The sequence below is a fragment of the Anser brachyrhynchus genome (assembly GCF_964034855.1).
Source record: "Anser brachyrhynchus genome assembly, chromosome: 7".
In the NCBI taxonomy this organism is placed as follows: domain Eukaryota; kingdom Metazoa; phylum Chordata; class Aves; order Anseriformes; family Anatidae; genus Anser; species Anser brachyrhynchus.
The window spans coordinates 39,564,231-39,578,129 of NC_137701.1; the positions used below are offsets into that span (position 1 = coordinate 39,564,231).

A 13,899-nucleotide genomic window follows, 5' to 3' on the forward strand; every position below is an offset into this window, starting at 1 on the left:
CCCCCCCGGCTCTCGCGGTGGCTGCCGGGATCGCTGGCCGCTTTGGTTAATGTCCGCCATGTTTGCCATGGCGCAGGGAGCGGAGCGAGCGAGCCCGGCGCGGATCTAGGGCTGCGGGGCGTGCGCTGTGAGCTACGGGCGGCCCCGCGGAGAGCTGTTCCGGGGCGGCGGGACCCTCCATGGTGGTGCGGGCCGGGTGCGGGAGCGGCTGGGAGGCGGCGGCGAGGCCGCGCTGAGGGCCCCCCCCGCCCGCCCGGCCCCGGGGTGTTATTGTGAGGGGGAGACAATGAGCAAACTCTCCTTCCGAGCCCGGGCGCTAGACGCCGCCAAACCGCTGCCCATCTACCGCGGCAAGGACATGCCCGACCTCAACGACTGCGTCTCCATCAACCGGGCTGTGCCGCAGATGCCCACGGGGATGGAGAAGGAGGAGGAATCGGTAAGGGAGCCGCGCAGGGGGGGCACCATTGTTTATCAGACACCCCCCTCCCCTCACGGGAAATAGGCCATCGGCATTCACCAAGCGCACTACGCACGCTCCCCGCCGCGGCGCTGCACGGTTCCTACGGGGCGCTGCGCAAAGAGCGCAGCGTAAACTGCTGTCCGGCGCCGTAAGCGGGCCCTGCTCCGCCATCTTCTTTGCGTCCCGACTCGCGAGTGTTTTGATTAGCGGGGGGGAGGCCTTTACGCTAGCGTAGGAAGGAGGAAGGCGCAAGACGCGGCTCTGAATGAGCGGGCGGGCGCTGCGGGCGCACTTGGCGTAGCGTGCCGCCGCCGCTGCTTCCCTCAGGGCCGGGCTGAGGCGAGCCGGGCCGAGCCGGGCCGGGCTGAACCGAGCCGAACCGGGCCGGTGCAGCCCTCCTGCTCCCTGTCAGGGCACCGGCTGCGTGTGTGAGAAGTAAACCAGCGAGCGCGGCGCCTGTTCCTCGGCGTCCCAGCGGAGAACGCGCCCGTCCCGTGAAGGCAAGGCGGTGACAGGCGGCGGGAGGCCCGGCTCTGGTGCTGTGGGACCGCGCTGGGCTTCCACCGGCCCCGGCAGCCCCCGGCCGGGAGTAAGTGTGCCCGCAAGGATTTCTTCAATGAAGCCGTGTCTCCGCCTCAGGCAGGGCTCTGCGCGAGTGGATTGGCTTTTCGGAGGTTACAGCTGTCAAAGGAGGCTTCGTGCCTCCGCGATTGGTTTTCTCAATTGACTGCTGATGCTGAAAGGAATCCCCTGTCTTAGCATCCTGCTCGTTTTCCTGCTGTTTACCCGGTGCTGTTACAATGTGTAATGCATCGTGATCCGAGCTCCCGGTGCCTCCAGGAGTGTCAGCTTCTGCCGGGTTCTGGGAGCATGTTTAAAAGGAACAACGCTGGCGCTGACGAAATGGTCTTGGAGGGTCATTTGGTTTTCTCAGTCTTTAAAGTACGCCTTGCAGCCCCGTGTTTGCATTTAGTGTTCATGAAATAACGCTTTTTTAATAAATCACTGTGTTATTTTGATAAATCATGTTTTATATAAAACCATTTCCATTAACAAGTTTAAGTGTAAGTAAGCTATTTTGTGGGCTGCTTGAATGATTGTGAAGTTTAGACGTATAGTTCAGTAAAACTGCTTTAGTGTTGTACTGAAATGTGTCTTTTCTGTAATGAGTTTTTTTTACCACAGTGAAATGTAGCTATATTTGATACATTATGCAATAGTTTCAAAATGAAGTGGTCATTGAAGCAATGTGTAAGTATGGTGCTGGATACATTAGCCAAACAAGATTATAAATTGTGCTATTAACAGAGAGTTTAGATTACTCCAGTGTAGTGACAGCTTCAGTCATGGGGTTTCTATCTAGTGTCTATCTATAGGTTTCTATCCAGTGTCACACAAATAGGTAGGGATTCCTGGTTATTTTTTTTTTAAGGTAGATTTTTGTGGTAGTGGTATGTAAAGCCCTTCTCGGAAAGGCCATGAGAGATGGCAGTAGGTAAATATTGGGGAAGTTTACTTGCTGTCTACCTTTCACTTGATGTATCCTGAAGGGGACTTTTGGGAGAGGGAGATGTTCACATATCCATTTGTGTCATCTCAGTGACTTAGGTGTCCGACTTTTAGCTCGGACTTCTGCCGGGGATGTTTATTGTGAAAGGTGTTCGAAGCCGTTAGGATAGCTGCTGATTTACATTTGCTGCGGAAAGATGCAAAGCTCCCAGCGTGCTGCTGTCCTTGTGTGCCTCTCTGCCAAGCAGTCCTGAAACCAGAAAGCTCGTGTGGTACGTAGGGCTTGACTCTGATACAGTGCAGCTTCCAGGACTGATTGTAACTGAGAATAACCAGGTATTTACAAATTCTTCAGGACTTGAAATGGGTTGAGCTTTCTGTCTGACTTGGTTTTTTTTTTTTTTTACAACCCGGTTTTGCTAGTAGTGGTGAAGGGTTTGCTTTGTTGATATTTTGCATACCAAACATACAGACTCTGGTTCATTTGTTTTTAAGGCTTTTTTTTTTTTATACTGCTACTGTCATCTGGAATGTAGAAAGGTTTAAAGCTTGGGAGGGATTAATCATTATCACTTGTTTTTAATACCGCTACTGAAGTTGTTTGGACTCTGTAGTCCGAGACAGCGCAACGATATGCACTACTGGTCATCCCTCCGTAAAAAACGATGCTGCCCAGTGTGTGCCCAGACTTCTCTCTTGATTTGGTCAAAAGGAATACACTGGAATTATTTCCATGTACGTATTGTAGAGATTTATGTCCACTCTCAGCATTTACAAATCAGCAGCTCATTTTGCTCACGTGGAGGCTCCAGCTGTGAAAGAATTACGCTTCTGGTATGTAGTATGTTTATGTTAGCAAGCGTTTGTAATTTATCCTAAATTAAACCTGCGTGAGAGAGCGTGTTTTATCTCCGGTAAGAGGGAGATCGCAGCTAAGCAGAGGTAGCAAGGTGTCCTTCTGTGAGTTTCAGAAACTGAGCATGAGCGTTCCATAGCGGTTTTCTTCTGATGAATAAGAATTGTGTGTCACGGTGCTAATGAACTGTTTTTACTAGAAGGGGGAGAAGTTGCAGAATAGATAAGCCTTTGTTTTGTTTCTTATCACAGAACTATCTTTTAATTTGAATAGATATTAGCGGGGATTGCTGTTACCTCTTTTGGGGGAAGAATCATGCTTAACGAGATAAATTCAACCTGAAGTCTTTCAGAAGTAAATTTAACTTCATGTGAGTTGTTAGGAAGTGGTGGTGATTGCTGATGCTGATACTGGCGGTGGTCACTTAGGATACCTAGATTGCTATCAGATATATCTGAACGCTCACCTCAAAGTTCTTGCCTGAGCACTTCTGGCGGTTGTGGCTGTGCATGAACTGGGTGACAGGGCTGAGGCTGGGCGGAAGGTGCGTGGATGGCAAGTTAAGGGCATGGTTTCAGGTTATTGAAACGCTGACGGAGTGGGAACGAGAAGTGGATTTCATTCTCAGTCCTTGAGTGATCACCTCAGGATGGTCTTCGCTGGTCGTTATGTTTAATGTTCATTTTTGAGTATTTTGAAAGGCTGGAAATAGTTAACTCAAATTTCATTTTGCTTTCTATTCTGTTCATACTCTCGCCGTCCCTGGGTAAGTTCAATTTCCATTGTAACACTGGAAACTTGAGTTCATCATCTGGCTTTCAAGGCATTCTGGAGGTAGTGGTGCTTTTGAGCAGCCTATTCCTGCTCTTTTTAAGGCAGGAAGCATTAATTTTCCCCAAGTCACACTTTCTTGTTTGGCTATTTTTGTTGATACAGAGTAACATGACGAATACTTTTGCTGATACAATGAACTGGAAGAGTTCAATCAGGAGGATTTGGAAACAGGTGCATGTACATGGAGAAGGTGTCACTAATTTTATGGCAGGGCTTACCTGCTTTTTAAAAAGGAAGGAAAAAAAGTTGCTAATCTTCCAGACAGGAGCACATCTCCTTGTGCGTTGACTTATGCCTAAAGAGTTCTGTCTTGTTTCATAGATTATAGTCACTTACTAATCTTTCCTTGGTGGGCCTTCATGCTGTGTGTTTTCACATTGTTGAAATCTTACATGTTTTATGGATTATGCTTTTTTTTCCTCGTAAATTTTTGTTACAAGATGGAGGTGCCCAAATACTGCAGCTAATTGTGTGCCTGGAAGTAAGTGGTCTTGTCTGATACCCGTTCTGCTCCTAGGAATTGTGTTAATAGCTTCCATGCTGCCACTTGCTTTCTGCAGTGAAATTAAAGTTTGGAGGTCCTTGTAACAGTTCTGCTACTGCTTATGTTTTCCCTTCCACTCCAGGCCCGTTCTCACACCCGCCCTGGGAAGCATGCCTTTTTTATAGCCCGTTTGTGTATGGAAGTGTTGCAGGTGATTGCTTTTATAGCATGAATAAACTGCTTTAACTGTAACTTGTGTAAGTATTTTTTTTTTTTGCTAAATTGTATATGTTAAGCGGTAGGTGCTTTAAAACACCCTTAAAAAGCTTCGGTTTCATGATGCTGATGGTGTTTTTCAGAGGGAGGTCAGGTTCTGTTGCTGGTTGTGATGTCAACATCCTTAAGTTCTAGGGCGGTGCTTAAAGAAGTGCAGCCTAGTCTTGGTTGAGATGCTGATCAGAAGCAGGTACCTCCTGAGGCACTCAGGTTTAGAAGGCACTTGAAGAAATTTAGGTGAATAGTGAACTTCATGTGAGAAAGGTAGTAAACTTCTGGGAAATAACCAGGCGATATCCGAACTGCACTTTGTTTCTGTCTTCCCATCCCTGGGAGGGAGGAGAGCTTTGCAAAACCTGTTTGCTCTTCCACCTAAGTGTTCGTTTTTTTTAATTCACATTTGAGTCAAAATCCTAGCCGTTGTTTTCAAGCTGCAGCTGCTATACCTTCTACCACATGAAATCATGGGCTGCTTTTTTTTGTCCATTTCTTAGCTAGTGTGTGTGTGTACTCTGAAGCAGACACCTTGTGTAGTAGCATTACGTAGCTAAAGATTGCAGTTGTCTGGTAGCAAGTGTGCATGTCCCCTGGTGATGGATCCGGATGAACAAAAACCAGACCTTTGGCCTTCCCAGGCAGGTATGCAACTTCAGGAATGAGAGCATTATAAGATCTGTCATGATCTTAACAGAGAAGTTGACATGGCTCTTCAGAAAGAACAGTCAGCACCTCTTGATTTTACGAGCTTACGCAGAAGTTAAAGGATGAGTTACTTTTTTTTTATAATGCTGAATTTCAAGCAGTTATGACTGGGTGGACAGAACCTTTTCTAACTTGAGATTTGGATGCTGGACGTGCGTTCACAGCCTGCAGTTGAACCCTGCAAGTTGCTTACAAGCGAGGGGCTGCATGAAACAAAGATGACACCAGGATGCCGCTGGCTGAAGTAGAAGGTAAATAAAGGAGAGCTGAAGTTCAAACCAGGCAAATACTCTGTAAACAAAAATCCCTCAAGATTTTACACAAGTTGAAGTACAAGGAACTCAAAAGATTGTGTTTCCGCACAAAGCAAAGACAGCAGGCTCGAGTTGGGGAAGAAATGGGGTTTGACTTGAATCGAGCGCCTTGTGTGCAGGGCAAGTGTTATTCCAGTGGAAGTTTACTTCTCAGGGTGAGCTCAGCACCTTGGTGTATTTATTTACTTGGTTTTGTGTGTGTGTGGAGGCTGCTGGGATTACCAAAGTATGTTTGGTAGTAGGTATCATAGTGCTGTGTTACAATCTCTATTTGTGGACTTTGTTTTTAAATTCAGTTCTTGGTAAGACTTCTTCCACTGCCTTCAGGTCCTAGGGTTTCCTCCCTCCCTCTGATGCCCCTGGCATCACGCAGTGACATTCCTCACAAGTCCCTGTCCCAGCTCCATTTCCCAGCCATTATTTCCATTTTTAGCTGTCATCTTCATCTTCTATCCCTCCTACACTTTTTCCTGTGAAATACTCTTGTGGCTAACAGAAACTTCCTTTTAGTCTGCTGCTTATACTCTCCAACGTCCCATTTGATGATGGTGCATCAGCTTTAACACTAAGGTTGGATTTTGTTAACTTTAGTTAACTGCAGTGGTAATTAAAGTACCTGCTGATGACTCTTGTCCCCCACCTGAGCTGCAGTGCAGCTGAGTGTAGGTAACTGGTGAGCTGTTAAACTGAGGAGCTTTTCTTTTAATTTACTCGGGGTGTAATTATGTGGCTGAATGTAAACAATACCAAGATTTTCTCTCAAAACTCAAACTCACGATCAGTTTATTAGGGCTTATCACGTTAACACCTATCGGCTAACCTGTGACAGCTGCTGCTTAGCACAAGCTTAGCCTGTGACAAATGTCAAGTAATTTATCTTGGAGGGAGGTTTCAAGATAGGGCTGAGCCAGCCAACCTGTAGTCAGCAGCGAGCGGGGGCAGTCTGCGCCTCGCTCCTGTCCTGTTCCCTTGTGCTCGTTTCTCCTGCTCCCTTGTGTCTGGGTACTGAGCCCCTTCTGGCCGTGGAAGGGGCATGAGAGCTGGATAGGGAAGAGGTGAGCGTTGTGTGCTTCTGTGGGAAATGGCAGGAGCAGGTGGGGATGGGAGGCCTGGGAATGCAGAGCGGGAGTCTCCCGCTCTTGGTGTCATCCAGAGGTTAAATGGGTTCAGCCATATCTTAAAACCACACTTAATTGAGATAAAGCTGCATTTTTGCTGCAGGCTAGAGTCGGATGCATGGGGTCAGTTAACGCCAGGCCACGAAATCTGCCTTAACTCGTTCGGGCGCCTGAGTCCTGGTGGAGAACAATGGCACCTGCCCGAAGGAGGAGCGCTCACACCTCCGCTCATTATGCAGGAACTTTCCCTTACAGGTAGGGCTCCTCAGGGGGAAGCGCAGCTCCCTTCTGAAAGCTCCGAGGTTTGCAGTCTGTGTGTCTGTGCTCTGGAACTCCTCCCATGTAGGTAGCAATTTTCCCCTTTCCTTCAATTTAAGAAAACCTTGGAAAAGAAACACCCCGGGCAACCTCAGCGGTGTTTTGAATTGCGTGGTGCCAGGTTTCATATTGCTCCTGCTTGGCAAAACCGAGCAGTAGTTAGCTTTGTACACTTCGCGTTGATTGAGATTAGTTGAAATGTTCCATTTGAATAATTTAAATGAGCAAACAATAAATCTGCTTGTATTAATCTTGGTTTTAGTTATTTGTCATAAGAAAAATCACCTTGACTGCAACTAAGCATTCAGAAGGTTTTCTAACTTACTTTTCCAACAAAGCTAATAATTATGCCTTGTTTTTACTTATGTGAAGTTATGTGCCCTTAGTACATGTGTCAGATTCCAACCATTCAACTTTTTTAGAGCTAAATAACACATTTAATATTTACATAAACAAATTTACAGTTAAGCTTCAGGTGTCATGAAAATCATACCTGGTGAAAACTAGTTGTAGAACCCAAATTTCTGTAGCAAGTAGAGAAGAAGCGAATCAGAACTCAATTATTGCACATAAAAGGGAGTAAGAAGTGGGGAGGGGCATTTATGAAACTAAATATACTATCAATAAATGTGAAATTACGGCAATCTCACTTGGAACAACTCAACGTTATAATGAAGTATTTTGGAATGTACTATATTAACGTTTTCTTTTAAATCAATTTTGAAAATTCCTGTTTGTTAATATATGATGATTACCTTATAGTGTTACTGAAAGTGTTAGTTTAAAATACTGTTCCTAGCCTTAGCAGAACTCCCCTAAATGTAAGGGAGAAGGAACAAGTCTGCAGAAAAAAAAAGCTTGTATTTTTCCTAGTTTACAGTGATGCAGTTCTAATTGTGATTAATACATTCATGTCACTACAATGCCGTTGGTCTTCCAGTACTTGAAATGCTCACTTCAAGAGTGGAAAGAGCAGGCGAGGTGATGTCAGAGACTTGTTGTGTGAAACGAGGTACTTGGCAAGGAAAAATGCCGTTCCCACTGGTAAATGTGTGAGGACAGAACTGGGTTGCTTGCATCTCATAGACTTGCTTCTCTGGTGTGCTCCACACCTCACGGTACGGCTGCTTCAGTAGAATTTTTCTTTGTAAGGTATTTTCTGGTATGTGTGTCATCTTAAATTGCAAGAAGTTAGGGCTTACACAGCCTGCCTTGTGAGGCTGCTCTCAGGTTTGTTAGATGTCAGTTTCCTGACACTTTTCCGCATCAGTAAACTTGTGCTCTCCTCGTTTTATCTGATGTCCCCTGTGGCACAAAGTAATTCAGTTATTTATCTATTTGTAACCAGCATATTTATAAAGGCTTCCCACCCCCTTTTCCCTAGTTGTTTTGTTGTTTACATCTCAATTTATAATTTGGTTATCTTAACTTTCAGCCATTTGTCTTGCTGCAACTCGTGCTTTTTGTCTGACCAGTCTGAGTTGCATAACAAAAGCTGTTTGTACTTTGAAGCATCCTGGTAACGTCCAATTCCCCTGTGCTAAACTTAGGTACAAACAAAATACTGCATGTCTGGTGGTGGTATCCAACAACTAGGTAAGCAAGATAAAAGGAGAGGCGCTGTTACAACAAAAAGTTGAGAGATATTAATATATATTTAGAGAAGCTTGAGTTGAAATGGAATTTTATAACTTTAATTTCTACCAATTAACGTGTGTGCAATCCTGTTTTTAATTTTTTAAACTTTTTTCTCAGTTTACCTAGCTTTAGAACCAATCTCTGGTATCTTTTCTGTTTCCTTACGTGATGGATTTTGACTTTGTTCATCAGGTCTGTAGTGCTTCGGTGAGGAGGTTTGTTTATACAACTCTGAAATACAAATTTCCAGGTGTTGGTGTTTGTCCTTCATTTAAATAAAATTTGTTTTTATTTATATATAGTAGGAATGCATTCCTGGGAATAAAATGTTACAAATCAGAAGATTAATTACATAGCTTGGCGAGGAGAGAGGGACAGTAATCAACTTGTTCTTGAATGCAAAGGTTAGATCTGAAACTTCCCAGGAAACTGCATCCCTGAAGAGGGTGGAATCAGTAGGGTCACCTGGTACCCAAACTCTTGTGTTATCTCTGCCCTTAGCTTCTTTGCTAGGACAGTAAGTTCTGTTTTGACCAGAGGAATTTATTTTTTATGCATGTCAGGACAGTCGAGTTACACTAATAGAAGCAGACTTTCAAGAAAATAAATTCCTTTGAAGTAATTTGTTAGCAGTCTTTTGTGTTTAAAATTGTACTTGTTACATGCTGAGTGATGCAAATGGGTATTGCAAGGAGCTGAAAGAAAACTACCTTGGGTTTTGACTGAATGTTGCACTATCTGTAACAGTTTTCTCCTAATTGGGTACAAAGGCAACTTGTAACAAAATACTCTGTTTTTTCAGGAAAAAGATACATTTTAAAAGTACCATATACAGTCGCTCTAAAAGGGATTTTTAATTCAAAATTCTTTGAAATTTCGTAGTGACAATTGTATTTTTATTTATTGCCAAAACTTCAAAGTGGAAATTAATGTAGTTGTAAAATACAGTTCTTTAGGAAGATTTGGTTTTGGCATTTCCTAAATGGTGACAGTTTTATGGCAGTGAGATGTTCACAAATAGGCAGCAATTATTTATGTGAATGAGAGATTGTGTGTGCTCATGTACCACTACTGTCCCCCTCGGTAGGGTAATAGTTGGGATGTCTCTGTCATTCCATGTCCATCGTTATATAGAATGATGTAAATTGCATTGCTTGTTTCCTTGTTTTTATTTTTTTCACATTAAACTTGTATAAAAGGTGGGCTTTTTTATGTACTGCAAGGTTAACTAAAGGAACATGAAAATGGTTGTGACCTTCTCTGTTCATTTCCCCTCTGTACCTGTGTCAGTGTTTGGTGGGCCAGGTTCCACTCTTTTTTGCCTGTCTTGCCTGCAGTCATTTTATAGTGCTTGAATTGGCTTCAGTCAGACTGCCAGAGAGGAAATAAAGCTTTTTGGGGGGCATTTAACCTCATTTGGGTTTTCTTAATTGAAGTCCCCAGCTCCTGTGTAGACTGTGTGTCTAGAGACCAGGCGTCATCTAAGGAAGCTGGGCGCACTTAGAGCAGGAGGGCCACAAAAAATCTTATCACCTATCTTACCAGCCTACATCAGCATTTCTGAGATAATTGTCAGGTGATTTGTCTGTAACCAGGCGATCTGTCTATAAAGCATTCGTACCAGAATGGCTTGTGCTTGGTTTTGGGTAGCGCTCGCATTACTCTGTGATGTTACAGTTGCTTGAGAGCTGGAGAAGGGAAGTCGGTGGCAGGAAAAGTGTCTTGGTGTCACTTTGGGGAAACAACCGGGTGACTTCGAGTAGCTAAATAATACAAACCTTGCCAGTTCTAGATGTCTGTGAATTTTTGGGGTGGAGTAGTGCAGTTCAATTCACATTGCTGCCTCCTTCATTGAGTTGTCAGGAGCAGCAGCCTACCTTGTTAGTACTTCTTTTTTTTTTTTCCTGTAGCTGTAATTTGGCAGTAAGGAAGACAAATTGGCATGGCGGGAAGTAGTTCTTATGATTATTTTTTTTTAAAAAAAAGTGGGCGAGGTCATCCTGGCAAACTGGGATAGGGCCAAAAGAGCTCGAGAAGCAGGTCGGTGGCCCTTCCCGTGTGCAAATTGGGAAGGGGGACCTGAGCTGTACCCCTGGTGCTGCGGGCGGGCTGGAGCCGCGTCACGGGCAGCCCGGGAGGAGTTCCTGTCCTGCAAAGCAGCTTTGCGTTGGGGCGCTGGCTTCAGAGCAGCGTGGGATTTTTGTTTGACCAGCTCTTGGCCCTACTCTGTAAGAAATACAGAAACATGTAACAGGACACTATCCATTGGCTGTGGTGTTCTCTGAGGCTGTCAGGGATTGAATGGGTTAACCACAAAGAAAACAAAAGGTGGCTCTTTTTTGTGCTTCTCTCTTGTATTTATTTAAGTGGGGTGCTGAGGAGTAGATAGGTGAATGGCTTAAAAAGGGGGAAGGCTTTTGATAAAGGTAACTTCTAAGCCTCGCGACACTTCTGTGTTTTTCCCTTAAGTGTTGATGACAGATGTCACTTAAACTTCTTGTGGTGGCTGCGATGTCGCGAGATGAGTCTGCACATTTCATATCAAAACTCTTCTGTTTCTGAATCCATACGTGAACTATAAAAAAAAGTCAACTGATGTATTTCCTAATTTGAGTATATTGGTGGGCAAATAGCCTATCTAGGCTTTAGGAAGGTTTTCTCATGCTTTTTCTGCTTTAATTCTGTCCTTCATTGGAGGAAGGAAGGGGGCTTTAGGCTAGCTTAGGAGTAGGTTATTTGGAGGAGGTAAAGCTATTAATCAATTCAATTTTTTTTCCTGTCATATTTACAGTTATAATGGAAGGCTACGGAGTTAAAACTGTTTATCTTAAGGGAATCAATTTTAAGAGCTAGGCTGTGTTATGTTTTGTTTTATTTCTCTTACGTCTTGGTAACATCAGTCCAGCTATTTCTTCCCTTGAAGCCTGCGGTGTTCAGAATACCTGATGTAAATTGTGTGACCTGGAGCTCTGTTGTGAAAGGGCGAAGGGGAAGTCCTCCTCTTAAATAGGATCACAGTGAACTGCAACACATTTGGTTGCTTTCTACCTCAGCATAGACCCGAATAGTAGCAAGTGTAATTAACAAGGTACAGAAAATCTACAAACTACTAAAAAAATGGGAAAAATTGATTAAGAGTAGCAAAACAGCTTTACTTTTGAAATAATTACATTGTTGTCTGTAAGGTATAATTTTAAGGGATGGAGAAGGGGACAGGTGTATTTACTTAAAGCCCTAAAGTTTTTCTTCTTCTAGGGTGTGTGCATCTAATACAGAATTGCTTGTTGTGGTTTCATAATTAAGACAGAGATGAACTTTTCAGTGTGGGGATGGTATTTAACCACAGGGGTCCCCAGACGTGCTCCTTCAGAAAGGTATCGCATTTATCTAAATATGATGAAACTGTATTTCAGGGAGAGGTCTGGGGAGGATAACTGTAGGGAACTTAAAGGCTAAGGGAAGTAGCAAACAGCTGTTTAGCATCCAAGTGCTTTGGTTTTGGAGCAGCAGAGTAAAAGGGAGGGGTTGTGTTGGTGAATACAGTTCTTGAGGGTGTAAACAATGTCTGGTACTGGTCACTGTTTCCCTTCCCAGGTGGACCAGTCCTGTGCTTGGAGAACAGCTGTGTTTCGCCTGTGTCCTAGGCACTGGGATGTTTCTGCTATGTTGATAGCTACAGAAGCGGGCCGAAGTTGTATGTGATGCTCTCAGTCCTATTAGAGAGGCTGGGATTTGCTTTTTCAGAAATCAGTGGTTAATGACTCCTTGACAGATGCTGCCTTGGGAATTAAAAGGAGTAGGTTCTGTCTGCTATCACCACAGTTCTCTCTACTGTTCAGTTATGAGATCCTTTTATCTTGCCTGCTGCACAGTGAAATACAAGTTAAAATATGTTGTGTGTCTCTCAAAACAATAAGAAAAATAGATGAAAGGATGTCTGGGTACGCCGGTTGCTAAATCCATCATTAAACCTTTAAAAGGCTGTTTGCAGGTTGAACCAAGCTATTTAAATAGACTAACTTCTACATCAAAATCTTCAGAGTATATTAAACAGAACGGTTCAGGAGTTGAGATTTGTTTTCCCTAACTTCATGTTTAATAAAGATTGATTTTTTTTTTTCCTAATTGTGGAAATGACATACTTACCTGCTGCCTCTGAAGCCCTGCTGACTGAGCGACAGTCGTGCTTGTACGGCTCTTTGTGTGAAAGCTGTGTTCTGCTTGAACGTTTTATAGTAGAGTGAGTACTAACACCTATTGTCAGCCTTGCCTTGGGAACTCTCCGTACACCTACTAGCAGCGTTACGAAAACTGAGAATAATCTGAATTACTCAGCTGTGCTGCTCAATGGGCTGTGGAGCCAAAGCGTGACTTGTGTGGTGGTTGCTGTGTGCCCTTCTTCGCTGCTTTCTGTGCAAGTGGGACCTGGTCTGTCCCTGCTGGCTGGAGGAATGAAGGGGTCAGCGTGGTTTTCCCGTAAGGCATTCGGTCCCATTTTAGAAGTGCCTGAGCATTCGATGGTGGAGGTGTGGGGGGAGCTATACGTTGGCCAGCGTCGCCGTGCGGTGGTTGGCCTGCCCCACGGAGGAGCAGCCGGTGCTGTGGGTGCTGACGGACTTGAGGGCTGGTCCAGCTGAAACCTGACGAGGCCGAGCTAGGGGCACTGCAGAGGTGGGCACCTGGGGCTGGATCCTGGCGCTGCGCATCCGTGCGGGCTGGGAGCTGCTGGGCTGAGACACAGCCCCGGCAGAAGGGCCAGGAGATGGGTGAGGGACGCGTGTTGTGCTGGGAGCCCGGCCACCACACCAGGCAGTTGGACACTCCTCAGTTTTTCAAGGCTGAGGCTGCTCTTGGAAGGATCTTTCACAGGGATGATCTTTCCCGTTAACTCTGCTTTCCCCAGACGTCTCAGAGATGTTGAGAAACTGGAGGAGAGCCTGTCAGCGGGCTGCCAGAGGGGCAGTGGCTTGGACTGCGGTCCAGGGAGATGGGGAGGGCGCTGCTCTTGCTCCCTGCGACCGAGGAGGGTTAGTATGGCCCTGGAGCAGGGCACTTGGTGCATCTGTGGAAACGAGAGGTCTTCAGCACCTGACAAAGTCCCAGCCTGCCCGGTGCTGGGGCTGTCCTCAGGGGGCACTCGGACGGAGCCTCCCCAGGTCCTTGTCCTGGTGGCTCGCTGTGAGGAGGCGGCTCCAGGGATGCCCGTGGAAAACAGCGCGGTAATGAAACAAATTGTGGTGTAGTTGAATTACCTGCTCAGCGCTGCGAAGCTTTCTAAGGCGTACTTCAATGGTAGAATGACAGATTGATTCAGTACATATTAACTCCGGCAAATCACACCAGATATTTGATTGCACTCTTGTCTTAATTCTAATAGAGTTCACTGG

At 45.1% G+C, this 13,899-nt stretch overlaps 1 protein-coding gene across 1 annotated transcript in view; it reads left to right on the forward strand.

Moving 5' to 3' along the window:
• The first annotated feature begins 56 nt into the window (after positions 1-56).
• Positions 57-13,899, forward strand: part of EPC2 (enhancer of polycomb homolog 2) — a 41,253-nt gene continuing 27,410 nt past the window's right edge. The window contains exon 1 of the mRNA XM_080599216.1: positions 57-439. Within this exon, the coding sequence (XP_080455342.1) occupies positions 287-439 (153 nt within the window). The 5' untranslated portion in view covers positions 57-286. The remainder of the gene's footprint in view (positions 440-13,899) is intronic.